Below are 27,922 nucleotides of genomic sequence, written 5' to 3'. Positions count from 1 at the left end.
CCCTGGGATTGCTCTCCAAGCTCTGTGCTCCAGCTCCCAGTTGCTGCACTTTCTAGGGGACTTCTGTCCCTGTCCGGAGTATATATGGCTGCAGCAAGGGTTGTCTGTGTGATTATCATTCCATTCAGACTGCAACAGACCAGCTGCTTCACTCGCAACAGACCAGCTGCTTCACTCTCAACAGCCTCAAATGCTTCACCTCTACCCGAAACAGTTGTCCCAATGTGTGGATCTGACCCCTGCTTCAGTTCCTCCACCCTCCAGGGGTAAATCCAGTCCTACTCTCCTCTTTTTCACCCTTCTTCCTTTGTCCTCTTGAGTTTTGCATGGTTTTATATATTCTTTTCTGCTGGTCAGGTATTCCTGTCCATTCTTAGCTGGTGTTCTGCAAAATCTTCTGTGTCTGGAGGTGTATTCCTGATGTATCCATGGAGAGAGATGTGCTTCACATCCACATACTCCTCTGTCGTCTTGGATCTAAGTCTTCTTTTTACATTCATCTTACTTCATATAGATATTAGCCCTACTACCAGCACACAATTCATCAATGATAATTAGTTTAATGACCTGGACTAATATTTTGAGATGTTTTTTCTCAAGACTGACATTCATTTTATCTATGTTTATATGCTTTTAGATATCAGACTTCTATAATTCAATGAATCTTTTTAGGCCAAGGTGAAATCACTATTTATATAGACAGAACGTAGCAGAGTTCACTCATTGCTCTGAGTGTTAATCGGGTCCGTGAAGTTTCTTTCCTTCACTCAGTGGGATAGGAGACAGGTCTCTGAAGGAAGACCCCTAACATATTAAGTTCAGCCTCATTCTGTAAACTGAATACACATGATCTTTGTAAGTCATTGTCTCCATTTATACATTAGATGAAGAGTTTCCTCTTATACATACAAACACATTGTCATATATGAGGTCATGATGATATGGGAAATCATTGTCAGTGCATAGCAAATGATGGCATGGTTACACTGTAAATACTTTAGATAGAGCAGGTCTTTATGATGAGAGACTATGTCAGAAGACAGTTTACTGAACTATAAGAGAGAGTCATATGGATGTCAGTGGCAGCATCCGGTGCTGAGAGAAGAGTGGATCTAAAAGCCCCATGGCTTTAAGTGGTTTCAGTCTTTTGATACTGAGACTGCTTCCTGGGCACTGGAAAGAAAAAGCAGGATGGATGGTGCGTCATATAAGTATCTTAGTAGAAAAAGTATCAAGGCAACTTTTCTTCGGTAAAATTTAAATAGCAAGAATCACTGCACAGATAAGGATGGAATTTGATATGATATGAATCAAGAACTGATAGTAAAGTGCTTAAAATTATGATGAAATCTTGTTTTGGTCAGGTCCCTTGTTTCCCTCATTTTCCCTTTCCTGTTTTCTCTACAGTTTCTTTTAGGTCCTCCATATTTCTTGGCCTGTATAACATTTATAAGCGACTATGATCATGTACTTCTACCTTTCTTAATCTGCCCCTTTTATCTTGCCCAATAATGCAAATATCTGTCAACAAGAGAATCCTCAGAATTCAGGACAGGAAGGAGGAGGGGACAAGTTGCCATGGCTTCAGGAAAATCAGTGAACCTACAGGAGAAGTTGACCTGCCCCACTTTCCTGGAGCTTCTGACAGAACTCTGAGCCATGACTGTGACCACAGCTTCTGTCAAGCCTGCAACACTGCAAACAACAATGAGTCCGTGATTGGCCTAGATGGGGAGAGCAGGTGCCCTGTATTCAGAATCAAGTATGAACCTGGGAACCTGCAGCCTCATTGGAACCTGGCCAGCATAGTGGAGTGGCTCAGGGAGGTCAAGGTGAACCTGGAGGAGCAAGAGAGAAATCTATCTGTGCCATGGAGAGAAAGTCCTGCTCTTCTGTGAGGAGGATGACAAGGTCATTTGCTGGCTTTGCAAGCGGTCTCAGGAACACCATGGTCACCACACATTCCTTATGGAGGAGGTTGCCCAGAAGTGCCAGGTAAGAGACCAGAATGGAGGAAACACAAGGCAGAAATGGTACTTGAGGGGAAATGTCTACTTTGCACTGGACTTTGATAACTTGTTCACCATGAACCTGGGGCTTGTGATCTCTCTTCTTCATATGCTCAATTTCTGATGCCTGAGGGACATTTCAGTGCATTCCTCCAATCATAAAGTAATAACCCTACACACGGCTCAGACAGTAAAGAATCTGCCTGCGATGCAGATTCCCTCCTTGTGTTGGGAAGATCCTCTGGAGAAGGGATTGGCTACCCTCTTCAGTATTCTTGCCTGGAGAATTCCATGGACAGAGAAGCCTGGCAGGCTATAGTCCATGGGGTTGCAAAGAGTCCGACATGTCAGAGAGTGACCAACACTTGGACACTTCGACCCTACACACAGACACTTAGCCAGAAGTAGACATTCATGTACCTTGCGCTAATAGGTGGAGATCTGATGTTCAAGAGAACATTACCCCTTTGAACAGGAGGGTACCTAGGACACTAGGTGGAAGAGTTAGAAATTGTTTCCTTGCTATAGGATCAGGTTTCTCCGAGAACAAAGAGAACCAGTCTTCTCTTGGCTAGTGTATGGTGACTTCTATTGCTTGAGTTGTAAAGAACACATAACCTATCTGATTTTTTCCCCCCAAAGTCACGGAAAAAAAAAAAAAAAGTCACGGATTCTAATTGCTGTTCTCAGTTCTGTAAAGTCTATTCACTTTGGAAAACATCTTCATTTGTCTACCATTTATTTTCTACATTGATGTTGAGAAAACCATAGCTTGACTCTGATGGGATTCTTTATTCACAGTGAAAACTCCAGGAACTTTTGAAGAGGCTGAGGAGGGAGCAGCAGGAAGCTCAGAAGCTGAAGGCTCAAGTCAGAGGAGAGATGAATACTTGGAAGGTAGGAGGAGGCACTTCCTGAAGGAGTTAGATATCTGAGCAGGACCTTGGGTTGATCACAAGGAGCTGCCTTCTTCTTTGTTCACTGACAATTAGTCACTTGGCTAGTCCTCTTCTTCACCATTTCCATGATAGGAGTGGGTGCTGAATAGGGAATATATCACAAAAGAATACAGATATTGGGAGGGAGGTGTTCATAGAGAGGGACTTTCTGGTGAGGATAACTGGTGAATTTCACATTCCATTCCTGCCATGTTTATTAGCCTTTAACTCTTCTTGGAATCCATTTGGCAATGTCTCATGGTTCTGTCCTCAGTGCTCAACTTTTTGGCAGAGGAAGGAGGGAGGGGGTCAGGAGTAATGCAGGGAGGCATGAGTATCCTGGACAGATGTGTCATGGCCGAGCTATACTCATGAGGATCCCCTTTTAGCTGAGGGTTAGCCTCGGTAATGCAGACTTGAGGCCATAAATGTGAAATGGGCTGGTGGTAGCGGTTTAGTCGCTAAGTCGTGTCTGACTCTTGAGACCCTATGGACTGTGTAGCCGGCCAGGCTCATCTGTCCATGGGATTCTTCAGGCAAGAATACTGGAGTGGGGTGGCATTTCCTTCTCCAGGGGATCTTCCTGACCCAGGAATAGTATCCGGGTCTCCTGCATTGCAGGCTGATTCTTTACCAACTGAGCTGCTAGGGAAACCTTTGAAAAGTGACGGAGAGAAAAAAAAACAGGAAAAGTCAGTTTCCTTAAGCATTGCTTTCCTCCTCCTCTTTCTCTCATTCCTGAAGAATGAAATACAACATGAGAGAGAAAATATCCAGGCAGATTTTTTAAACCTGAGAGAGATCCTGAACAGTGAGGAGTTGAAGGAACAGCAAAATCTAAAGCCTGAGGAAGAGGTTGGTCTATGTAACCTGGGTGACTCTGAGAACGAGCTGGTCCAGCAGAGCCAGTTGGTGAGAGATCTCATCTCAGATGTGGAGCATCATTTTCAGGAACCAAAAAACGAGATGCTGCAGGTAAAACTGAGGAAGAAGGCCCTGCATTTGAGACCTAAGAAAAATGAAGACAAAATTTCATCTCTTCTGTGTGGCTGTGCTCTTTCTGGTGTTGTCACTAAGGTTGCTTTGTACCCTGCAGCCCCCTTCCCTCATAGCTCCATTGATAAAGGATCCTCCTGCAGTGCACAAGAACCCGGTTCACTTTCTGGGTTGGGAAGATCCGCTGCAGAAGGGATAGGGTACCCACTCCAGTATTCTTGGGCTTCCCTTGTGGCTCAGCTGGTAAAAAATCCGTCTGCAATGCGAGAGTCCTGGGTTCAATCCCTGGGTCGGGAAGATCCCCTGGAGAAGGAAAAGGCTACCCACTCCAGCATTCCAGCCTGGAGAATTCCATGAACTATGTGTGTAGCCCATGGCTTTGCAAAGAGTCAGACACGACTGAGTGACTTTCACTCTTACTCTCATGCAGCTCAGGTTCTCATATTTCATAGATGCTTGACTTATGGGAAAGTGGAATCTTCTTTACCTGCCAGAGACATAGAATTGGAGACAATTCCCTTACATTTTAATTTTCCCCTGAGTATAGAAGAGAGCCTGTATCTTTTTGTATAGATTTCCAGAAACAGACTTTATTTTAAGGAATATTTTTACCTTGCTGCAAATCACTGATCCATTTGGTCACATACGCAAGAAGAAGTCAGAATGGAAAGACAGCATCTTTGTGTTTGTATTTGCACACCTACATGTCAGCGTTAAGATCTTTACAAGCACATGAAATTCAGACCACTCTTCATTTAGTATTCTTAATGTCATCTTTTCCTGGGGTTTGTAATTATTCCCAGGTATCATGAAATCTCAGGGTATTTTGACACTCACCATTTTGGGGAGTAGCCTTTGAAAGCATGGAGACTCTTGACAAACACTAATATATCTCAAACACCCAGGTTCTGCAAACCTGAGTGGAGTTTTATGCCTGGAGTATCTTATTTCAAGAAGTGTCTTCACATATTAGCAGTGTGACCTAGAATAACATCCTTAACTGCTGTGTTTATTTGTTAATGTAATCATGATATAAAAACTGTGCCATACATAATATTATTGTCAGATGATACATGATATTTTCTCCTTGGAAAGACCCTGATGCTGGGAAAGACTGAGGGCGGGAAGAGAAGGGGACGACAGAGGTTGAGATGGCTGGATGTCATCACTGACTCAATGGACATGAGTTTGTGCAAACTCTGGGAGATGCTGAAGGTCAAGGAAGCCTGGTATGCTGCAGTCCATAGAATCATAAAGTCAGACATGATTGAGTGACTTAACAACAACAAAATGATACTAAGTGAGAAGTATCTAAGTGTCTCAATAACAAGTATTTGACCTATTGAATACCAAAAAATACAACCTGTCAGTGTCTCATTAAACAGGTTTGTGCTTTCAGGGACACATGGATTCTTTTTACTGATGCATCATTTTCCAGATCCTAGATCACCTTTGTGCTGCTGTCAAGACTATTCCAGCTCTGCCTGTCATGGAAAAGCATGTGTGCCTAGGCATGTATGTCTCTGTGGTTGTGGGATTACAGTTTTCATATAATTTCAAAATTGCTACATACTTGCTCTTATTATTGTGATCCACACAGTCAAAGGCTTTGGCATAGTCAATAAAGCAGAAATGTTCTTCTGGAACTCTCTTGCTTTATCCATGATCTAACAGATGTTGGCAATTTGATCTCTGGTTCCTCTGCCTATTCTAAAACCAGCTTGAACATCTGAAAGTTCAGAGTTCACGTACTGCTGAAGCCTGGCTTGGAGAATTTTGAGCATTACTTTACTAGCACGTGAGATGAGTGCAATTGTGAGGTAGTTTGAGCATTCTTTGGCACTGCCTTTCTGTGGGATTGGAATGAAAACTGATGTTTTCCAGTCCTGTGGCCACTGCTGAGTTTTCCAAATTTGCTGTCATATTGAGTGCAGCACTTTCACAGCATCATCTTTCAGGATTTGAAACAGCACAACTGGAATTCCATCACGTCCACTAGCTTTGTTCATAGTGATGCTTTCTAAGACCCACTTGACTTCACATTCCAGGATGTCTGGCTCTAGGTGAGTGATCATACCATCTTGATTATCTTGGTCATGAAGCCCTTTTTGTACAGTTCTTCTGTGTATTCTTGCTACCTCTTCTTAATATATTCTGCTTCTGTTAGGTCCATATCATTTCTGTCCTTTATTGTACCCATCTTTGCATGAAATGTTCCCTTGGTATCTCTAATTTTCTTGAAGAGATCTCTAGTCTTTCCCATTCTGTTGTTTTCCTCTATTTCTTTCCATTGATCGCTGAGGAAGGCTTTCTTATCTCTTCTTGCTATTCTTTGGAACTCTGCAGACCACCTGACCTGCCTCTTGAAAAAGCTATATGCAGGTCAGGAAACAGCAGTTAGAACTGGATATAGAACAATAGACTGGTTCCAAGTAGGAAAAGGAGTACGTCAAGGCTGTATATTGTCATCCTGCTCATTTAACTTCTATGCAGAGTACATCATGAGAAACATTGGGCTGGAAGAAGCACAAGCTGGAATCAAAATGCCGGGAGAAATATCAATAATCTCAGATATGCAGATGACACCACCCTTATGGCAGAATATGAAGAGGAACTAAAAAGCCTCTTGATGAAAGTGAAAGAGGAGAGTGAAAAAGTTGGCTTAAAGCTCAGCATTCAGAAAATGAAGATCATGGCATCTGGTCTCATCACTTCATGGGAAATAGATGGGGAAACAGTGGAAACAGTGTCAGAATTTATTTTTTGGGCTACAAAATCACTGCAGATGGTGATTGTAGCCATTAAATTAAAAGATGCTTACTCCTTGGAAAGAAAGCTATGACCAACTTAGACAGCATATTGAAAGGCAGAGACATTACTTTGCCAACAAGGGTCTATCTAGTCAAGGCTATGATTTCCCCAGTGGTCAGATATGGATGTGAAAGTTGGACTGTGAACAAAGCTGAGTGCCGAAGAATTGATGCTTTTGAACTGTGGTGTTGGAGAAGACTCTTGAGAGTCCCTTGGACTGCTAGGAGATCAAATCAGTCCATTCTGAAGGAGATCAACCCTGGGATTTCTTTGGAAGGACTGATGCTAAAGCTGAAGCTCCAGTACTTTGGCCACCTCATGCGAAGAGTTGACTCACTGGAAAAGACTCTGATGCTGGGAGGGATTGGGGGCAGGAGAAGGGGACGACCAAGGATGAGATGGCTGGATGGCATCACTGACTTAATGGGCGTGAGTCTGAGTGAACTCCAGCAGTTGGTGATGGACAGGGAGGCCTGGCGTGCTACGATTCATGGGGTCGCAGAGAGTCGGACACAACTGAGCAACTGAACTGAACTGAACTGCTCTTATTAAATAAACAGATTCTTTACCAACTGAGCCACTAGAGAAGTCCTACTAAGTAAACGAGATTCTGTGAGATCCAGGATCTTATTTGTAAAATATATATATACAGAATTTACCTAGTTATCATTATGTGTATTAAACAATACAACATTTGTAATAACTTCTGTAACTTCTAGCTTAAAAGTGGTACTGTATATAATGTGTATTCATTTTCTGCTTCCCTCTCACTGTGACTAAAATAAGTCATCTTCAGAATAAATATTAGACTATATTCAACATGATAACCCTTTCTATGTTTTAGAAACAGCATACATTGATGAAAGAATTACAATTTTATTTAAATCTTACCTAATTGTAAAATAAATGTTTCTGGATAGTGCCTTATTTTATTTTTTCAAAATATTGTACAATAATGCTATTTCTTTGAATTCAAATTTCAAGTTAGGCTCTGTTTGCCCCAAAGTTACCATTCACAGTGATACATTAAGACTCAGAAGTATAATTGTGAGATTTCTTAACACTGATTTAGGTAGGTATTTGTGTGTCCTGGTCAGCCTTACTTTTTTAATGAGTTAAAAGTTCTCAGGAATGAAGGAAAAAGTATGATATCTTTCTTCAGTGAGATAAGAGGGGAATCACTTCTGCACTGGATGTTCATTCAGGGCTTGGTGGGATCCTCATGTCTTTTGGAATTTTTAATCCCTATGGAGTCAAAATTATTTGTTTTTAAAGTGGATCCAGTTTATTTTCTCTTATCCATACTCATCCCGAAGAATTCTCAACTTTCTACCTTTGGATGAACTTTGACTTGACAAGGGTTTCCAAAGAGGAATTTTTCCAGTTTTTGTGTCTGTGTGTGTATGCACACATCTATGTCTTAGCACTCACCCTTGGAAACAAGGGAATATTGGTGTTTTAAATACTTCCTTTGATCTCTGACTTCCTATCTTCCCAATGCTACAATGACTGGCGTTCTGGCTCACTAGGAAAATTCTGTACTCTTTAATTATTGACAAACGACTCTCCAGGGCCACTGATGCTGTTTCATTTACTGGAATGCTCAGTTCTCCAGTTCAAGAGGAAGTACCTAGTTATGAGAAACTGAGGAGCTGGATTTTTGTATACAACAGAAAAGATCTGCACACAGAGGGGCATTCCCTTTTAACCAGGACTCCTGGGTTTCCCTGGTAGCATGGCTGGTAAAGAATCCACCTGCAATGCAGGAGACCTTGGTTCATTTGGGAAGATCCCCCAGAGAATGGAATGGCTACCCACTCTAGTATTCTGGCCTGGAGAATTCCATGGACAGAGAAGCCTGGCAGGCTACAGTCCATGGGGTTGCAAAGAGTCAGCCATGAATAAGTGACTTTCACTGGCCCCAGAAGTGAAGTCCTTTCCCAAAAAGAATATGACACATATAAGTCTTTCCCAGTCACATGTTCTTTTCTTGGTTAAAGATTGAAGAAGGTGCCCTGGAAGCTCCTCAGTCACTGGTGATGGGAAAACTGTGGAACTGCACACATGAGCACGAGAACCGTACATTTCCTCTCACCATATACAAAGGCAAACTCAAGATAGATTAAAGGCCTAAATGTAAGTCCTGAAACCACAAAGCTCATAGACGAGAACATAATCAGACACTGTTTCACATAAATCACGGCAATATATTTTTGAATTTATATCCAAAGGCAAGGGAATAAAAGCAGAAGTAAACAAATAAGACTGAATTAAAAGCATTCACACAGTGAAAGAAACATTTGACAAAATAAGATATACTGAATGGGAGAAAATTTGCAACTGAGATGAATAATACTGGGTTAATACCCTAAATTTTAAACAGTTCATACAACTCAATATCAAAAACAAACAAACAAACACAAAATATCACTGTTTGGCTCATGTCTGGAAATTGCTGCTTATCGGTGTCATTATCTTTATTATAGTTCACCTCTGCCAGGAAAAAACACAGAATTCCTTCCTTAGTGTATTATTCAAGGTACGTCAGAGAAACAGAATATCTGTCTATATTTCTGTTTATATCTGTTTATATATCTGTATATATCTGTTTATAATATCTGTTTTCATTGTGAATATTCATTTGAAGATTCTTTAATGTAAGGTATTGGCTCACATAATTACAGACCCTGAGAAATTCCAGTCCTGCCGTCTGCAACCTGGAAATCTATGTAACTCAGTCCAAGTCCGAAGCTTGGGGCCACAGTACAGTCTAGTCTAAACGCGGTAGAAGAGTGCACCTCAGCTCAAGTAGCCAGACTGGAGCAGGAAGAACAAATTCTTCCTTCTTCCACAAGTTTGTTCTTTCCAGATCCCGCAACAAATTGAATGATGATGCTCACCCACCCTGGAAAAAGCAAACTACTTTACTGAGTCCACAGATCTAATTCTAATATCATCTGGAAACGACACCCACACAGACACATCTAGAAACAGTCTGACACAAATGACCAGTTGGTGTTAACACACAAAATAAATTTTACAGCTTCATTATATAAGATCCTAAGGATTATATGTTAAACAGTAGTACTCTTGCCTGGAAAATCCCATGGACGAAGGAGCCTGGTGGGCTGCAGTCCATGGGGTTGGGAAGAGTTGGACATGACTGAGAAACTTCACTTTCACTTTTCATTTTCCTGCATTGGAGAAGGAAACGGCAACCCACTCCAGTGTTCTTGCCTGGAGAGTCCCAGGGACAGGGGAGCCTGGTAGGCTGCCGTCCATGGGGTCGCACAGAGTCTGACATGACTGAAGTGACTTAGCAGCAGATGTCATTGCTCAACAAATAACCCTCCTACAGTTTACTCTTCCTCAAACTATTTAGTAAAAGTGTCCTTTTGCCACATAGCATCCAGCTTCTGAATGTCAGCATCAGTGAACGACCACTCTGTGATCACCTCTCTAACTGACCACCTGAGTGATTTCAGATTTGTTGAGCCATTTCCTCTAACATGACCTAATAGGACAGACTGGTCAGATTCACTACTTCAGATGGTGAACAGGCCAGTAAAGAGCAAGCCAGTGCTGCTGCCTCAAGGGAGTCCTCAGTGTGGGTCTTCACTGGGATAAAGAGGGTACTTTACTCCTGCATCTGACAGCTCTTTAGTAAGGAAACAAGACAAGGTGGGTGTGTGAAATTGCATTGCTTAGGAAGCCTAAGTTTTCCAAAGGTCTGATTATTTTGAAGAGACTTGAGAATAGCTTCTCGGAGAAGAGCTAAGAATAAAAAGCACTCACTGACTCACCAAGTACAGGCACAAAAGCCTCGTTAGTTTCCAGAGGCCCTATGTGGATGCCTCTTACTGGCCTTATAGTTTCTCTCCTCCAAATTCCACCCACTAGAATTTAACTTTCTAGTGGGTGGAGCCAAACTCCACACAGTAGAATTTAACTTTCAGTTTCCTTCAGGCTCTTGGTGAGGCGAGTGAATCCTGATCAAGACACGTGTTTACTCTTCTCCAAGGAACGACAACGTCTCCATTCATATCTGAGAATAACTAAGTGGTTTGTGGAGGGCAGAATTTGAAAGATACACAAGAAAAAAACGGAATCTGCTTAGGTGAGTTTTATTTGTTGTCTGTAAGCTGTAGCCCTGGGATTTCTTTGGAAAGAATGATGCTTAAGCTGAAACTCCAGTACTTTGGCCACCTTATGCAAAGAGTTGACTCATTGGAAAAGACTTTGATGCTGGGAGGGATTGGGGGCAGGAGGAGAGGGGGACGACAGAGAATGAGATGGCTGGATGGCATCACTGACTCGATGGACGTGAATCTGAGTGAACTCCAGGAGTTGGTGATGGACAGGGAGGCCTGGCGTGCTGCAATTCACGGGGTTGCAAAGAGTCAGACATGACTGAGCGACTGAACTGAACTGAACTGAAGCTGTTCTAAACGGGGGAAAGATTCAGCTTGCAGGCTTCCTGGTTAGACTGCTGGCTGAAGATCAGTCTCGGAGAGAAAAAGTCTTAAGAGAAAGGTGATTGGAAGAAAAGAAAGGCTTTTTTGTTCCTTGGAGGGACTGTTTATTTCTGTAGGCTGAATCTGCCCACAGAGACTTTGAATTCTGTAAGTAAGAATCAAACATACTGAGAACAGTGAGAATCTTTGGTCTTTCAGAGTTAGACAGTCCCTTTCCTCAATAACAGGTCAAAGGCTGAAGGGTCTTCCAGTCCTGATATTTTCATTTCTATCAGTGTAGAAATAGAGTATTTCTGGACGGCTGTATAGATCATTTCTCATTCCCGAGGTTTTCCTGTGTTCAGGAATCAGATGCTGTGACATCTGGCAGGCTCTGCAGCCTCTCATGAATTCTCTTGTCCAGACACAGGGAAATGCTGCACTTCCTTACATTCCCTAACCTGTTCATGCTTCTTCAGTGGGATGTGCCACCCATAAGCAGCTCAGCTGAGAGATTGGGGCAAGGAGAGCACATGGGAAAAACTTCCAGAAGTGCCATCTGGAAGCATCTAATGTCTAGTAACAGTGACATCTAAGTTTAAGTTTTAAAGACTTGTTACTTGATTGTTACTAAGGATAGCAAAAGACGTTAGAGAAGTATTCTTATACTACATCATGAGACTTATGAGGGAAGATAAGTTAGAGGAACCACGTGTTTATCTACCTTCCTCTTTCTTATAAGCGTACAGCTGTACCCACTGTACTCAAGGCACAGAAACAGAAGTCAAATATTTTTTCTCAGCATGACCTCTTCTCTGTTGACCAAATCTTATTTGGATGTTATCGCTCCTGCTACACATTCCTTGTCGCCCTCTCAGCCACAGAAGATGTTAGAAACAGCTTCTGAATTCCCAGTGAAACTGTCATGGTAATTACTACCTGATTTTCAAATAGATTTGTTACTTTACTGCTTCAGGTTTTATTTTGCAAGTGTTGTAAGTAGTTTATACTATATAATAATAGAAAACTGCCTGGCACATAAAACAAAGCACAATTTCACTTTCCAATTTGATTATCAAAAATGATGGTTTCCCATCTAACATCAGGAATTTGTGGCTCTCTCACATTATTGTAGTTTTATGTCCTTTTTTGTTGATCTGTAGTTGGTACCTCTGAGATACTGTGAGTTTGTATTCTCCTGAGCTCAAATGTCAGATGACCAACCTGCAAGGTGCAATCACCTGAAGTTTTTATCAGGCAGAGGTGACTTATGTTCCCACATCTGTCCTCCTTACCAGGGAGACATTGGGTCACTGTTTAGGTAGTGGTGGGGTATCATACATCATATGTGAGCACTAGTTTCTTCTGTGTCTGTGGTGATCACTGCTTTGACGTTAGCTCTTATCTCTGCAGAGAAACTAAATCTGCCTCCCCATGTCTGAATGCATGTTCTGATCCTCCTTTCTCGATAGGTTTTGATGCAGCTGAGCATTGGTTGGATCTTGAATGCATTGAAATATAACTGGAGGCCCCTCACCAGACTTGAATAATAGTTTTAGTCATAGATTTGAATCATGTTGACGTCTGATTTTATTCATCAGAGAGTGATCTGGGGTACTTGATCTTTGCAGCCAGGGGCAAAGTGAATATTTTCAGTATCTGTAACATTAGGTGGATTATATTTCTGGTTCACTTTCAGCCTCATTTTTTTTTTCTATATATATAATCATTGGAGGCTAATTACATTACAATTTTGTGGTGGATTTTGCCATACATCAATATAAATTGGCCACGGATGCATGTGTCCACCCCACTTTTGAACCCCCCTCCCACCTGCCTCCCCACCCCAGAGGGATGTCTGTCTTATATATAGAGTCGTTACTGTCTTTCTAAATTCCATATACATGTGTTAATATACTGTATTGGTGTTTCTCTTTCTGACTTACTTCACTCTGTATATTAGGCTCCAGTTTCCTCCACCTCATTAGAACCGACTGAAATGCATTCTTTTTTATACCTGAGTAATATTCCATTAATTAATTGTATTAATTATATCACAACTTCCTTTTCCATTCGTTTGCCAATGGACTTCTAGGTTGCTTCCATGTCCTAGCTATTGTAAACAGTGCTGCAATGAACACTGGGGTACATGTGTTTCTTTCAATTCTGGCTTCCATGGTGTGTATGCCCAGCGGTGGGATTGCTGGGTGGTATGGCAGTTCTATTTCCAGTTTTTTAAGGAATCTCCACACTGTTCTCCATAGTGGTTATGCTAGCTTGCATTGCCACCAACCATGTAAGAGGGTTCCCTTTTACACCCTGTCCAGCATTTATGGTTTGTAGACTTTTTGATTCAGCCTCATCTTCATCAGGATCCGTCATGTAGGATGAACATGGCACAGCTGGAGAGTTTCAGTAAGTCTCAATTTAACTCTGTGCAGGCTGTATAGCTTTCATCCCCTTGTTCAGAGTGAACAGAGACTCATTAGCTGTCTCACACTGGAGAGCTTTCTTTTGTCATCAAACTTTGGCAACCATTAAGACAGGAATATCATTTGAGAGCTTCCCTTTCTTGTTTGTTGCTTCATAGTCCCCTTTGCCTGGAACCTCTGATAGACCCTCTGAGGTTAGACTATGGCCACAGGGCCACAGTGAGTCCAGGCTGAGGAATGAGCATCACTGGGCTGCCCCTCTGCGATACCCCCACCGACTGACCACAAGCAGTGGTTTCCAATCTGAATCACCAATCCTACCCATACAGCCTCATGAGATATAAACTGCCAGGTGGGCTAAGCTTAGCTGGGAGTTACAGGATGGGAGACATAGCTTTGGGCACAGCTGCTTTAGTTGAGCTCTCAGAGATGTTCCTTACAGGAGGGACATTATCCCTGTCATCTCAGCTTTGTAAGGAACCGTACTAGATGGATGTATGTGAACCCACCACAGGTGAGATAAGTTTAGTTCTGTAAAGATCTGAACCCATTGTAAATGACCATGAGCACAACTTCTAGGGACCTAAAACAGACATATTTGACAGAAGACTCACAATTCCGTTGTGAAAAATGAGATGTATGTTCATCAATCATCATTTAAATTCCATGCAAAGTCTTTCTAGCCCAGATGCATTTCATACATCAGGCTAGTCTTGCTGTCAACAATGTGGTCATGAAAGGCTGCTGACTTTCCACTTTGTTGTAATTCAGTAGGTTTCCCAGAAACACAAAGCACAAGCAACAAAAACAGCAACAACAACAAAAAACCTTAGGAATAAAAAAGGGCAATATGATCTTTACAGGAGGAAAATGTTCAGGACTGATATTAACCCTTCTTCCCAAATATCTAATTCAGCTCCCAGTTCTGTCCTTTTACCTCCTCTCATCTCTCACTCTCACCTGCTGCCCAGAATTTCCTTCATGATCTTGTCCCTCAAGCTATCACCATCTCTCCCCTGAGCAGCTGAGCCTGCATCCGACCTGATCTTCCCAATTCCACACTGGGTCCATTCAACATCTCACACCCCAAGGCACAGCTGGTCATGCCCTTACTCTTCTCTGATGGGAAAACATTAATAACTTCTCCTGACTCTCACAAATGGGTCCCCAAATGTTACATAATTTGGGAAGTGTCATATTTAATGTCACTGTAGCCTCTTATAATACAAGACTAGCAGTCTTCTGTGTACAGCCACAGTGGCCTTTTAAAGCTCATACAGGATGGTATGTCTTCCAGAAACAGATCATTTCCTTCACCTAATACGCACTTTTTCTCTTTCTCTTTTAATGTCTCCTTCATCTTCAGTTTTCAGTTCAATCCTTGTGGTTTTAAGTTGGAAGTTTTGGATAATTCCATCTTTCCCACCAGTCTTTGATTTCTGAACAACACATATGTCTCTCTAGTCGTGTTTTCTCTATCTCTTTATATATATATGCAAGTGTTAGTTGCTCAGTTGTGTTTGACTCTTTCATCCCCATGGACTGTAACCTGCCTAGCTTCTCTGACCATGGAATTCTTCAGGCAAGAATACTGGAGTGGGCTGCCATTCTATTCTCCAGGGGATCTTCCTGGCCCAGGGATTGAAACTGGGTCTCCTGCATTGATCATAGACTCTTAACCATCTGAGACACTAGGGAAGCCTGGGATGCATATATATATATATATATATATAACTGAATTTTAATTTGCTATTACTTTCCAAGTGACTAGTAAGCCCATTCATTTTAGTTTAAACACTCTATTTCCACTTTCTATGTGTGGATATTAGTCCAATTGACAATACACAATTTTTTTGGCAATAATAATTAGTTGAATGATCTTGCCTAATATTTTGAGATTTTTTTCTCAAAAGCAACATTAATTTCATCTGTGTTTCTATTCTTTTATGTATCTGACTCATGTGATCCTATGAATCTATTTGCACCATCTCACACCTCACCATCCTCATACTTTCATGTTATTAATCTCCTATCAATGTCCTTGGTTGGCACATTTCTGGACCAAAATGAAATCAATATTTACACACTTGAGACTACCCAAGACCTCTTAGCTGGGCTAGGTCTCCTTACTTCTACATCCTCAGTGCCTTGATTTAATTGGGGCCATGAAGTCACCTCTGTTTGTCTTTGACTAACTCAGTGGGTTAAGAGACCTGTCAAGGAGGACTCTGAATTCCCATTCTGTGTATTGATGATATATGATTTCTGTAGGTCACTATCTTTATATTCACATCTGATAAAGGAATTTTTTTTACTATCTACACAAAACTATTCTCATATATTATGGCATGATAATAAGGGAAATCATTGTAAATATTCAACACATGTGGTAAGAGTTATAGTATAATAAGTCATCAGAAGGGTCTATGTGATAAAAGAACATGTAAAGAGACAGTGTACTGAGGTATGAGAGAGTCGTACCCCAGTCAGAATGGCTATCATTTAAAAGGCTACCAATAATAAATGTTGGGGAGGGTGTAGAGGAAAAGGAATCCTTCTAGACTCTTGGTGGGAGTGTAAAGTTTTGCAGCCACTATGGAAAAAATTATGGAGGATTTTAAAACAAATAAAATAGAGTTACTGTATAATCCTATAATCCCACTCCTAGACATATATCGAGATTAAATTCTAATTCAGAAAGATGCATGCACCACCCCAGTACTCACTGCTGTACTATTTACAATAGCCAAGCCATGGAAGCAACCTACATGTCCATCAACAGATAAATAAAGAATACATACAATGGAATACTAGTCATAAAAAGGATGAAATACTGTCATTTGCAGCAACATGGATGGACCTAGAGATTATTATATCCAGTGAAGTAAGACAGAAAGAGAAAGAGAAATATTGTGATATCACCTATATTTGGAATCTTAAAAAAAAGATACAAATAAATAAATTTACAAAACAGAATTAAACTCATAGACCTAGTAAACAAACTTATGGTTACCAAAGGGAATGGGTAATGGAAACAAATTAGGAGTTTGGTATTAACGTATACAATCTACTATACTTAAAATGGGTAAACAAGGGTTTTCTATATAGCACAGGTAAGTATACTCAACGTCTTGTAATAAATTTTAATGGGAAAAGAATATGAGACAGAATATATATACATATATCTGCATATATATATATCTGTGTGTGTGTGTGTGTATATATATATACATACACATATACATATGGATGCATGCCCAGTCTCTCAGTTGTGTCCGATTCTTTCAGACTCCATGGACTCTCCTGTCAGGATCCTCTGACCATGGAATTTTCTAGGCAAGAATGCTGGAGTGGGCTGCCATTTCCTACCCCAGAAATGTTCCTGACCCAGAGATCAAACCCATATCTCCTGCACTGGCAGGCAGATTCTTTACCACTGTACCACCTGGAAAGCCCTACACACACATACACACACAGAGACATGCACATGTATGTGTGTGCACGCTTAGTCATTTGAGTTGTGTCTGACTCTTTGAGAACCTTTGCACTATAGCCCTCCAACTTTCTCTGTCTATGGGATTCTCCAGACAAGAATAATGGCATGGGTTGCCATGCCCTCCTCCAGAGGATCTTCCCAACCCAGTGACTGAACACAGAAGCCTATTTATATATAGGCTTCCCTGGTAGTTCAGGTGGTAAAGAATCCACCTGCAATATAGGAGACCCAGGTTCAATTCCTGGGTTGGGAAGATTCTCTGGAGGAGGTCATGGCAACCCACTCCAGTATGCTTGCTTGGAGAATCCCCATGGACAGAGGAGCCTAGCAGGCTACAGTCCATGTGGTCGCAGAATCGGACACAACTGAGCAACTAAGCATAGCACAGCACAGAATATATATATATCAGAGAATGCGATGGCACCCCACTCCAGTACTCTTGCCTGGCAAATCGCATGGATGGAGAGGCTGGCAGGCTGCAGTCCATGGGGTCGCGAAGAGTCAGACACGACTGAGCGACTTCACTTTCACTTTTCACTTTCATGCATTGGAGAAAGAAATGGCAACCCACTCCAGTGTTCTTGCCTGGTATATCCCAGGGACGGAGGAGCCTGGTGGGCTGCTGTTTATGGGGTCACACAGAGTTGGACACAACTAAAGTAACTTAGCATATATATATATATATATATATATATATATACATATAAATAAAATCATTTTGCTGTACACTTAATACTAACACAACATTCTAGATCAACTATATTTCAATTAAAAAAAAAAAGAGTGAGTAATACTGATACACCATGAGGAGAAAAGAGCAGGTTTAAAAGCCCAAATACTTCAGTGGTTTAGGGCTTTTTACATTGAGGATGTGCTTTTAGCATGGAGGAGAAAAAGCAGGATAGATGGTGGGTCACTCACAGATCTCAGTAAGAAAAGCTCACTAGTTTTTGTTTTGGTAAAGAAAAATAGCAATCAACGCATAGATAAGGATAGATGAAATTTGTCATGTGACATGAACTGGAAATAAAATGTTTAGAATTATTATAAAAAGAATCATTTTACCAGGTCAAGAGGCTCTTTTTAATTTTTATCCTTTTATTTCTTTATTTTTTCTCCTTCAATAGTTTGTTCTTGGGTCATCCTTGATTTCAATAGTTTGTTCTTGGGTCATCCTTGATTTTAAAGTAGAAGTGTCATTTTGCTTCTACTTGTCTTCCTCTACACTTGTAACCTTTCCAGTCATTCAAGGATCCGTGAACGAGAGAACTGTCAGAAATCAAGACAGTGAGGAGCACGTGAGCCACTGCCATGGCTTCAGGAATCCTGATGAACATACAAGAGGAAGTGACCTGCCCCATTTGCCTGGAGCTTCTGACGGAACCCCTGAGCCTTGACTGTGGCCACACCTTCTGTCAAGCCTGTATCACTGCAAACAACGAGGAATCCACAGTTGGCCAAGAGGGGCAGAAAAGCTGCCCTGTCTGCAGAGTTAGTTTTGAGCCTGGGAACCTGCAGCCTAACAGGCATGTGGCCAATATAGTGCAGAGGCTCCGAGAGGTTAAGGTGAGCCCAGAGGTGGAGCAAGAGAGAAATCTCTGTGCTCACCATGGAGAGAAGCTCCAGCTCTTCTGTGAGCAGGATGGGAAGGTCATTTGTTGGCTGTGCGAGCGATCTCAGGAGCACCGAGGTCACAACACATTCCTCATGGAGGAGATTGCACCACAGTACCAGGTAAGAGACCAGAATACAGAAAAAAACAGAGCAGGAGATGGTACTTGAGGGAAATCTCTACATTGCATTGGGCTTTAATTACCTGGCTACTAGGGACTTGAGGCCTGTGATCTCTTTTCTTCGTATGCCTACCTTCTGACATGTGAAGAAAATTTCTGTGCATTCCACCCAAGTATAAGCAAACACATGGACTCTTAGGCAGAAGTAGACATTCATGGACCTTGTGCTAGTGCGTGGACATCTGGGGCCGAGAGAGGCTCTCATTACTCTTTTGAACATGATCGGTAACTAGGACACTGGGTGGGTTGAGGTGTAAGTATTTCTTCTTTACAGAATCAAGTTTCTTCCAGAACAAAGAGAACCAGTCTTCTGAGTCTCAAAGAACACATTCAACATCAAGGTTTTCTTTCAAGTCATAGATTCTAGTCACTTTTGATTTTTTGTAAAGTCTATTCTCTATGAAAATCAGCCTTATTTATCCACTATAGAGATGCTGAGAAAGCCCCTATCTTGACAATGGTGTGATTCTTTTCTCACAGAAAATGCTCCAATCATGTCTGCAGAGGCTGAACGGGAAAAAACAGGAAGCTGAGGAGTTGGAAATTAAAGTCAGAGAAGAGATGTCTACTTGGAAGGTATGAGGAGATGCTTTGTGAGGAAGTTAGACAGGTATCCATGCAGAACCTTGGGTTGGTCACAGGGAGCTGCCTTTTTCTTTGTACCATGACAGTTCAGTCATTTGGCTCATCCTTTTCTTCAGCCTTCCCGTAATCGGTGTAGTATTAAAAAGTGACCATATCACAAATAAACAAATACTGGAGGGGGAGTGTCTATAGAGAGAGTCTCTCTGATGAGGATGGCTAGGGAAGTTTATATTCCATTCTTATCCCTTATCTTCTCAGGGAGATATCTGACAGTGGCTCATGGTTCTGTCCTCAGTGTTCAACTTTTTGGGAGAGGGTGGTGGGAGGGGGTCAGGAGTAATGGAGGGAGGCATGAGCATCCTGGACAGATGTGTGAAGGCTGCCCACACCCAGAGATCCCATTTGGCTCTGAGTTGTCCTCAACAGTGCAGACTTGGGGCCATTATTTTGAAATATGGTGTAGAGGAAAAAACTATACACAAAGTCAGCTACCCCAAATATTGCTTTCCTCTTTCTATTTTACTTCCTTGTGGGCTTCCCTGATAGTTCAATTGATGAAGAAACCGCCTGCAATGCAAGAGACCCCAGTTCAGTTCCTGGGTTGGGAAGGTCCCCTGGAGAAGGGATAGGCTACCAACTCCAGTATTCCTGGGTTTCCCTTATAGCTCAGCTGGTAAAGAATCCACCTGCAATGCGGGAGACCTGAGTTCAATCCCTAGGTTGGGAAGATCCCCTGGAGAAGGGGAAAGCTATCAACTCCAGTATTCTGGCCTAGAGAATTCCATGGACTATACAGTCCATGAGGTTGCAAAGAGTCAGTCATGACTGAGAGGCTTTCGCTCCTTGTGGGAACTTCCCAAGCAGAATAGTTATTGTTCTGGCTCCCAGTCCCAGGCCACTGGTCCAAGTACCCTCTCTGTCTTTTTCTCCTTCCCTAAGACTCAAATAGAAAATGAGATGCAAAGTGTCCAGGGAGAGTTTACAAAACTAAGACAAATCCTGGACAGTGAGGAGGCGAAGGAACTGAGAAAACTGCAGGATGAGTTGGGAGTTATTCTGAAAAACCTGGCAGAATCTGAGAATGATCTGGTCCAAGAGAAGCTGTTGGTGAGCAGTCACATCTCAGATGTGGAGCGCCATTTGCAGGGATCAACAATGGAGCTGCTGCAGGTAAGACCCGGAAAGGAACCCCAGCATCTGAGGCAGGAGAGAAATATGTTCCTGTGATCCTTCTGATGCCCTCGCGGAGGCTGCTTTGACCCTGCAATATACCTTCTCTGCATCTATTTCAGAGGTTGTAAGAATAACTAAATTCAATGTAGGAATAACAAGGGAAGTTCTATTTTTATTGTCATCAAGCTCATTGCAAACACTTCACTGTCTAGAGAAGATTATTGTGCTCAGTGATTTTCCATAAGCCCTTGTTTTCTGTGGCCCAGTGCTGAACATTTATCAAGTACCTTTTCATGATTCAGATTATCACAAAGTCACTTCAGATTCCAAGACGTATTTTTTTCCTCAATATGTTGAGATTCTCTACCTTTTTCTGTTTTTGAAGACAGTTTATGAAGAACTGTTATTTATCTTTAAATACTCAATATAATTTACCAGCATCGCCATTTCACTCTGGGTTTTTCCTATTGGAAAAGTTTAAAATATACATATTTTTTCTTTCTTTTATACTTGTATTAAGATTATTTAGATTTTTGTAACCAGTTAGTCCTTTGTTGTATATTTTTGTAGGAAGTTGTCTATCCTAAGTTGTCTGGTGTGTAAACGTAAAGTTATTTATAACAATTGCTTATTGTACCTTTAATGTCTACAGTACTCAGAGCAAAGTCCCTTTTTGTATTCCAGATTTTGCTCTTTCATTTTTCCCCTACTCCTTTTAGTTACTTTAGTCAATTATATTATTTTTTTCTAAAAGTATTGTTTCATTGATTTTGTGTATTTTGTAAATTTTCTTACACATTTATTTCTGCTCTCACCTTTATTGTTTTCGTTGTGTGTTTGTACCCTTTTGCATGTGCATGTGTGATGTGTGCATGTGTGTGTGCACTGTTTTTTAATAACTTTTCTTTCCTAGTAGATCACTGATTTCAGAGCATCTTAATAAGAAAAGCAGCAGTGTCGTAGTTTTTTTCCATTTATTTTGATTTAGTGTTTGTTTTTATTCAGATAAACTTATTTTCCTATTTCCTATGCAATTTCTTTTTGTTAAAATGTAGATATTTGAAGGTGTGTTGTTAATTAGGAATACTTGGTGAGTGTTGAATTTTACTTTTGTAGATTTCAAATTTAATTCAATTGTAATCAGAGAATATATATTTTATTCCTTTAAACTTTTAAATTCACTGATAATTGTTTATGGCCTCAGATATCATATGTCAGGAAAAATGTACATATGAAAAGATTGTATATTCTCCATTCATTGGGTGAAATGGTCTACAGATGTCAAGTTGGTAGAATGTATTGTCCATGTCTTCTATAACTGGGTGGCTTCCATATAAACTCTTCTCTCCTTATTGAGAGTGAGTTGAAATCTGCAACTGCTATTGTTCAATTCTGCATTTTTCCTTTTAAATTTGCTTGGTGAGTTTTAAAGCTCTATTGTTAGGTGTATGCACATGTATAATTAGTTTATCTTTTTGAGGTATGAAACATTTTATCATTATAAAATTATCCTCTCATTTGTTCATAATTTTTATTCTTTTAAAGACAATTTTTTCTAATAATAATAAAAAAACTTGAAATCATTAGAGCTTGCATGATCCATAGTTTTTCTCTTTTTACTTTTGCCTATTTGTATCTTTACATCTAAAATACATCTCTTACAAATGACAATAACTAATTCTTCCTTGTTATCCCATCCAACCATCTCTAACATTTTAATTGGGATATTAAGATGATAGCTTTAATACAAATACTGATATAGCTGTATTTAAACTTCACTATTTGCTTTCTATTTGGCTACTGTAGTTTTCATTCTTCTCTTTCTTCTTAACTAGCTTCTTTTGCATTAAACAAATATTCCTGGTAGAAAATTTGAAGCTTTCCTATTTTCTAACTGTAGTAAAAAAAAAAAATTCCCCGCCCCCCGTGGTTGCTCTAGTGATTATACAGTGTTTCCTATCCTACCATGATCTACTTCCGACTAAAACTAACTCATTTTCAGTAAATACAGAACCTTCCTGTAACATTGCTTCACTTCTTTCCAGCAACAACACAATGATGATTTTACTATAGACACCTGATTCTATGTAAACTAATCACTGCAGGCTTCTGAACTTTTGGTTACGCTGGAAGGGAAAGTTCTCTTCTGGAGTCTATATCAGGAGATTCATCTCCTCTTTAAACTGAGAATAGAGTCAGTAGAGGCGGAATTAATAGAACTGGCGAAAGACACAAGCCAGCCTCTGATGACAAGGTTTGAGCTTAAGAATTAGACTTTGAATGAATTTGCAATTGACTCCCCCCCACCATCATTTATTTTCTGTCTACATATTCTAATTTTACTTAATTTTTGTGATAAACACACAAGAGCTTTAACACAGAGAATTTTTATCAAAAACCACTGGTTGCTCTAATTTTTTTTGACATGAAGGAAATAAAGCTTCATGAAAAAGAGATCAGATAAAATGTTGCATATCTATTCTAACTAAAAAACTAATAATATATGTGATGATTAAGAAGATTACATGGCAAAAAGCTGTTAAGCCACGGACTAAGCAGACTCAGTATAGACTGCAGTGCAGACAAATGCTCTAGTTTCTGGACGGTGACTGAATGCATATTGGTAACATTATACAAATGGGGTACAAGAGAGGAGACAATCTGGTTGATGAATAGTAAGTTACATATTAGGCATCCTAAGTTACTGATTCCTGTGGCTTATGTTTAACCGAATATATTAACAAGCATTTAAGAGACAAAGCTGAGTAAAACTAAGGCATTAGAAATCAACTGTACTTGTGTGTATGCTGGATTTAAGAGAGTGTAGATCACTTAGAGTGTATAAAATGAGATGAGAGAGATGAAAAAACCACCTACAATCATACATTTGTTTGCTTGTACTCTCAGCAAGTGCAGTATACGTAGCTTGAAGAATATTAGGATTATGAATTCATCTTTGATTCTCCAAAGCCTGGTTGAATGCTTGGCAAATAATAATACATCACTGTGCACTTTTGTTGAATAAATGGAAGAACTGTGAATTATTCAGATCATCTCATGGGTCATGAAACTTACAAGCTTTTTGTTTTTCCCATAAATATGTCTCATCTCCAGATACTGGAAGTCTCCCTCATGCTTCTACAAGGGTCAAAGCCTTTTACCTTTTTGGAAATCTGACAACATTGCATGTGTCTTCTGGAATGACTGGCTTCACTCTTGTCTCTACTTTTTGGCTCTCACATTGAGACCATTTTTATTCCCACGATCGATGGCTGATGGGGATGTGAATAAGCTTGGGAAGTGGGGAGACTTACTACTTTTTGACTCATGTTTTCTCTTTTCTCACTAGGATGTGAATGTTATCCTGAAAAGGTATGTGTGGGAAACCAGAGATAGTTATTTATGCTGTGAAAAGAAAATAAATCCCTTACAGTTATCTGATAACCAATTAAGATAAAACAATGCTCAAGGCAGAAAAATGGAGGATAGTCTTATTTTAAATTTCTGTTCATACATCAGAGTTAGATTGTTTTATAAACATTGATAATGGACTAGATTCTATATTAAAGAATATTGATTGTGGGAAGTTGCAGAGTTTGGGTCAGTACCAGTATTAAGGACAAGGCATTACAGTATCAGATCCCCATGACTTCATAAATTTAATTCACACTGTGTGTCAATATGCAACTCAGGTTCCCATATTTAATAGGTGCTTGACTTGTCATGTGAAGATTGAGTCTTGTTTTCCTGCCAAACACCTAGAATTGGAGACAACTCCTTTATATTTTAATTTCTGCTCCCAGAAGAGACAAAGTCCTTGTATGTTTTCCAGCTTAGGTTTCCAAAAACAGATTTGAATCTCAAGGGATGTTTTGGCCCTGGAGCAACTGTTGATCAATCTTGGTCACAGACTTTAGAATCCAGAACAGAAAGGTAACATCATTGTGTCTGAAGCTACATGGCAGCATCAAGATCTTTGCAAACACAGGAAAGTCAGACTACTTTGTTCATTATTCATAATGTCTTTTTCTCCAAGGGTTTGTAATTATTCCTACTGATTATGAAATCTCAGGGTATTCTGAGAGCCTCTCTATTGGATAGCAGTCTTTGAAGATCTTGGGCCTCTAGAGAGTGTTCTCATACCTGGTATGTCTCAAATACCCAGGAGCCAGATTCAGCAACATCACTTTCTGACTCCTTCCTAGAAAAACATATCTGTGCAGGGAATGTTCCACAAATTATTCTTTTTAGATACCAACGTTTTGTTCTGTTAAATCCATTGCTTCATATAATTTCATATGATCCCTAGGAGGTGGAGTGCCGTGGGTTAATGATTTCATTATAGAAGGAAGAAACTCCCCTTCTGACATTTTAAGACCATCCAAGTCACACACAGGGTAGCTGGGAAGGTAGACATGAACACGTTCTCTCTTGTGCCGAGATCAAGCATCCACTCTCTTCTTTCCCAAGGCCTCCAGGAAAGACAATTCAAGCCCATAAACAGGGTGAACATGTAGCAAGCCAGTGGGTTAGAGGGGAAACAAATCACATTTGTGAGCACCAACTTTGTCTTCCCTAGGAGTAAAACCGTGGCTCTGAAAGAGCCAAAAACTTTCCCCAAGGAACAGAGGAGAGTGTTTCGAGCTCCTGATCTGAGAGAGATACTGCGCGTGTTTACTGGTGAGGAATGCTACCCAAGTGGGTGCAGGAGGGCTTCTTTGAGGGAGGGAAAATGGGTAGGAGGCTCCAATTTCTATGTGTGGATGGAGACAGCAAAGCCCAGACACTCTGTGCTAGTGACGTGGTCGTATTTATGGGCGATGACGGGGGCTTGGTTCATCCTGTTGTTCAGCATTTCACTACCTCATCATAGCCATTCCCCTCATCTGGAAGAAAATAGATTTCAGGGCTGATTCTATTGCTTATATTTATTTTTTCATTATTTTTTATTGCTTATATTTAATATTGTGGATTTTTTTTTTATCATTTCAGAGCTGACAGATATGCAACGCTACTGGGGTAAGGAGACATCACCGTATAATCAAGCCACCCTGTTCTCATCATCTTTTAGAATTTTTCATTTTCTAGTAGGTCTCATGTTTTAAGCCATGTTTTCCCTCCTAACAGACACAAACATATTACTTTTCCAGTCAAGTCATTCTAAAGATCCCTTTCAAAATGTCACATGAAAACTACATCCTTATCCTAACCCAAGCCTATATTTTTCAACAGTTCAGGTGACCCTGAATTCTCCCAAGAATGCAAATGTCATTTCTCCGCGTCAGAGACAAGTGAGATATGCATCCAGTTACCAACACTGTAATGCATATTCGAAGGATAATTATGAAGATTTTGGTGTCCTGGGCTCCCCAGTTATCACATCAGGGAGACATTACTGGGAGGTAGACGTGTCAGAGAAACGTGCCTGGATCCTGGGGATATGTGATGAAAACTGTAAAAATATCATGAAGTTACCATTAGAACTTGGAAATTATGGAAATGGAAATTGTCAAAATGTTTACTCATTATATAAACCTAAAAATGGAAATTGTGGAAATGGTAAAAATGTTTATTCAAGATATCAACCTACAAATGGCTATTGGGTCATAGGGTTAAAACAGGATTCTGTGTATAATGCCTTCTTAGATCTTGAGATTTCAACCCTCTCCCTGGGTGTTTCTCCCCATCGTGTTGGGGTTTTCCTAGACTATGAGGCTTGCTCTGTCTTATTTCTCAATGTCACCAACCATGGGTTTCCCATTTATAAATTCTCTTCATGTTACTTTCCTCAGAAAATAGTTCCATATTTCAATCCTATGAACTGTGATGCCCCCATGACTGTGTGCTCACCAAGCTGTTGAGTCTTCTTACACTCACACCACTCCTCTATAGTGCCCCTTACTGTAGGTGCATCTAACACACCTGTGCTTCTCTGCAACATTCTTACCGGTTTTCCTTGCTGCCTCTCTTTTTTTCCATTTGAACATCCTTCATTCATTAGGAGGGTGAACAATTTCCCTTGTGTCCTATTTTCCCCAATATCATGTATGTGTTAGAAAATCTTAATTAATTTTCCTTACTCCATGCTAAAATGATGGATGCCCCATAAAGAAAGAGCAGTATGATGTAACACCTTTGCCAAATTTTACAGTCTCATTTACTCTGCCCCTGACTGAGAAAATGAAAGAAAGCTTTTCAAAAATGTTTGTATATTCGACCTAATATAGGAGTCCTTCACTAAAGAGTGAGTGCTGAGCTGTGTCTCAGTTTATCCATGATGCCAATATTCATTAAGAAATTGAGGGAAAAATATCATAAATGACATGTACTAACAATCATAGTTTTGTGTTCAGAGTGTCTAAGTTCAAGCCCTGTCTCTACATATTAGAAGTGTAAACTTGAATAGCATGTTTAAGTGATGTTTATTTTCTTAAAATAATCTTAATATAAAATTGTACCATACATAAGATTATGAAAAAATAAATGCAACTAAGTGTAAAGCATATAACTGTCTCAATAATAAATATTTTATCTGTTAATTACTAAACAATATGACCTATACCAGTGTTTCATTAAACAGATTTGTTCCTTCAGGAATACAACGGTTCTTTTCACTGAAGTCTCATTTTTCAGATCCTAGATACCTTTGTGCTGCTGTCAAGACTATTCTACCCCTCCCTGCCATGGAGAATTGTGTAACTGTATATTTGTGTGATCACAGAATTTTATTATAATTCTTATGTTTCTACATAATAGCTCTTATCAAGTAAATGAAATTCTATGGAGTTCAGTTTCTCAGTTAAAAAATCACCTGATTAATATTGTGACAATTAAACAATACAACATTTGCAATAACTTCTATAATTTCTAGCTCATAGGGGTAGCCCAGTACAAATGTCTATTCCTTTTTGATTCCTCCTCACTGTATTGAAATAAAATATTTTCAGAACATGTTACTTTATTTGCAACATTATTTCTTTGTTTTAAGAAACAAAATAAATTGATTGAAGAATTGCAATTTTTTTTTCTCAATCTGCAGTTCAGTTCAGTTCAGTCACTATGTTGTGTCCGACTCTTTGCGACCCCATAAATCACAGCAGGTCAGGCCTCCCTGTCAATCACCAACTCCAGGAGTTCACTCAAAATCACGTCCATCGAGTCAGTGATGCCATCCAGCCATCTCATCCACTGTCGTCCACTTCTCCTGCCCCAATCCTTCCCAGCACCAGACCCTT

The 27,922-nt window shown here is 40.2% G+C and overlaps 1 protein-coding gene and 1 pseudogene across 4 annotated transcripts; both read left to right on the top strand.

Moving 5' to 3' along the window:
• The first annotated feature begins 1,509 nt into the window (after positions 1-1,509).
• LOC138420999 (tripartite motif-containing protein 5-like) lies at positions 1,510-8,880 on the top strand (annotated as a pseudogene).
• Positions 8,881-10,674: 1,794 nt separating this feature from the next.
• LOC138421231 (tripartite motif-containing protein 5-like) lies at positions 10,675-27,643 on the top strand. 4 transcript variants are annotated; one of them, XM_069555229.1, is made up of 8 exons: positions 10,675-10,871; positions 18,264-18,870; positions 19,410-19,505; positions 20,454-20,684; positions 24,037-24,059; positions 25,267-25,367; positions 25,680-25,706; positions 25,920-27,643. In XM_069555229.1, the coding sequence occupies exons 2-8, from the start codon at positions 18,448-18,450 to the stop codon at positions 26,546-26,548; spliced, it is 1,530 nt and encodes a 509-aa protein (XP_069411330.1). In that variant the 5' UTR covers positions 10,675-10,871; positions 18,264-18,447; the 3' UTR covers positions 26,549-27,643. The 4 variants fall into 4 exon arrangements, with proteins under 4 accessions (XP_069411330.1, XP_069411329.1, XP_069411332.1 ...); XM_069555228.1 differs by having other exon boundaries at positions 10,685-10,871; positions 18,379-18,870; XM_069555230.1 differs by lacking the exon at positions 10,675-10,871 and adding an exon at positions 11,951-12,136.
• Positions 27,644-27,922: the final 279 nt, after the last annotated feature.

The sequence above is a fragment of the Ovis canadensis genome, chromosome 15 (assembly GCF_042477335.2).
Source record: "Ovis canadensis isolate MfBH-ARS-UI-01 breed Bighorn chromosome 15, ARS-UI_OviCan_v2, whole genome shotgun sequence".
In the NCBI taxonomy this organism is placed as follows: domain Eukaryota; kingdom Metazoa; phylum Chordata; class Mammalia; order Artiodactyla; family Bovidae; genus Ovis; species Ovis canadensis.
This window is presented reverse-complemented; position numbering and strand designations above follow the sequence as displayed.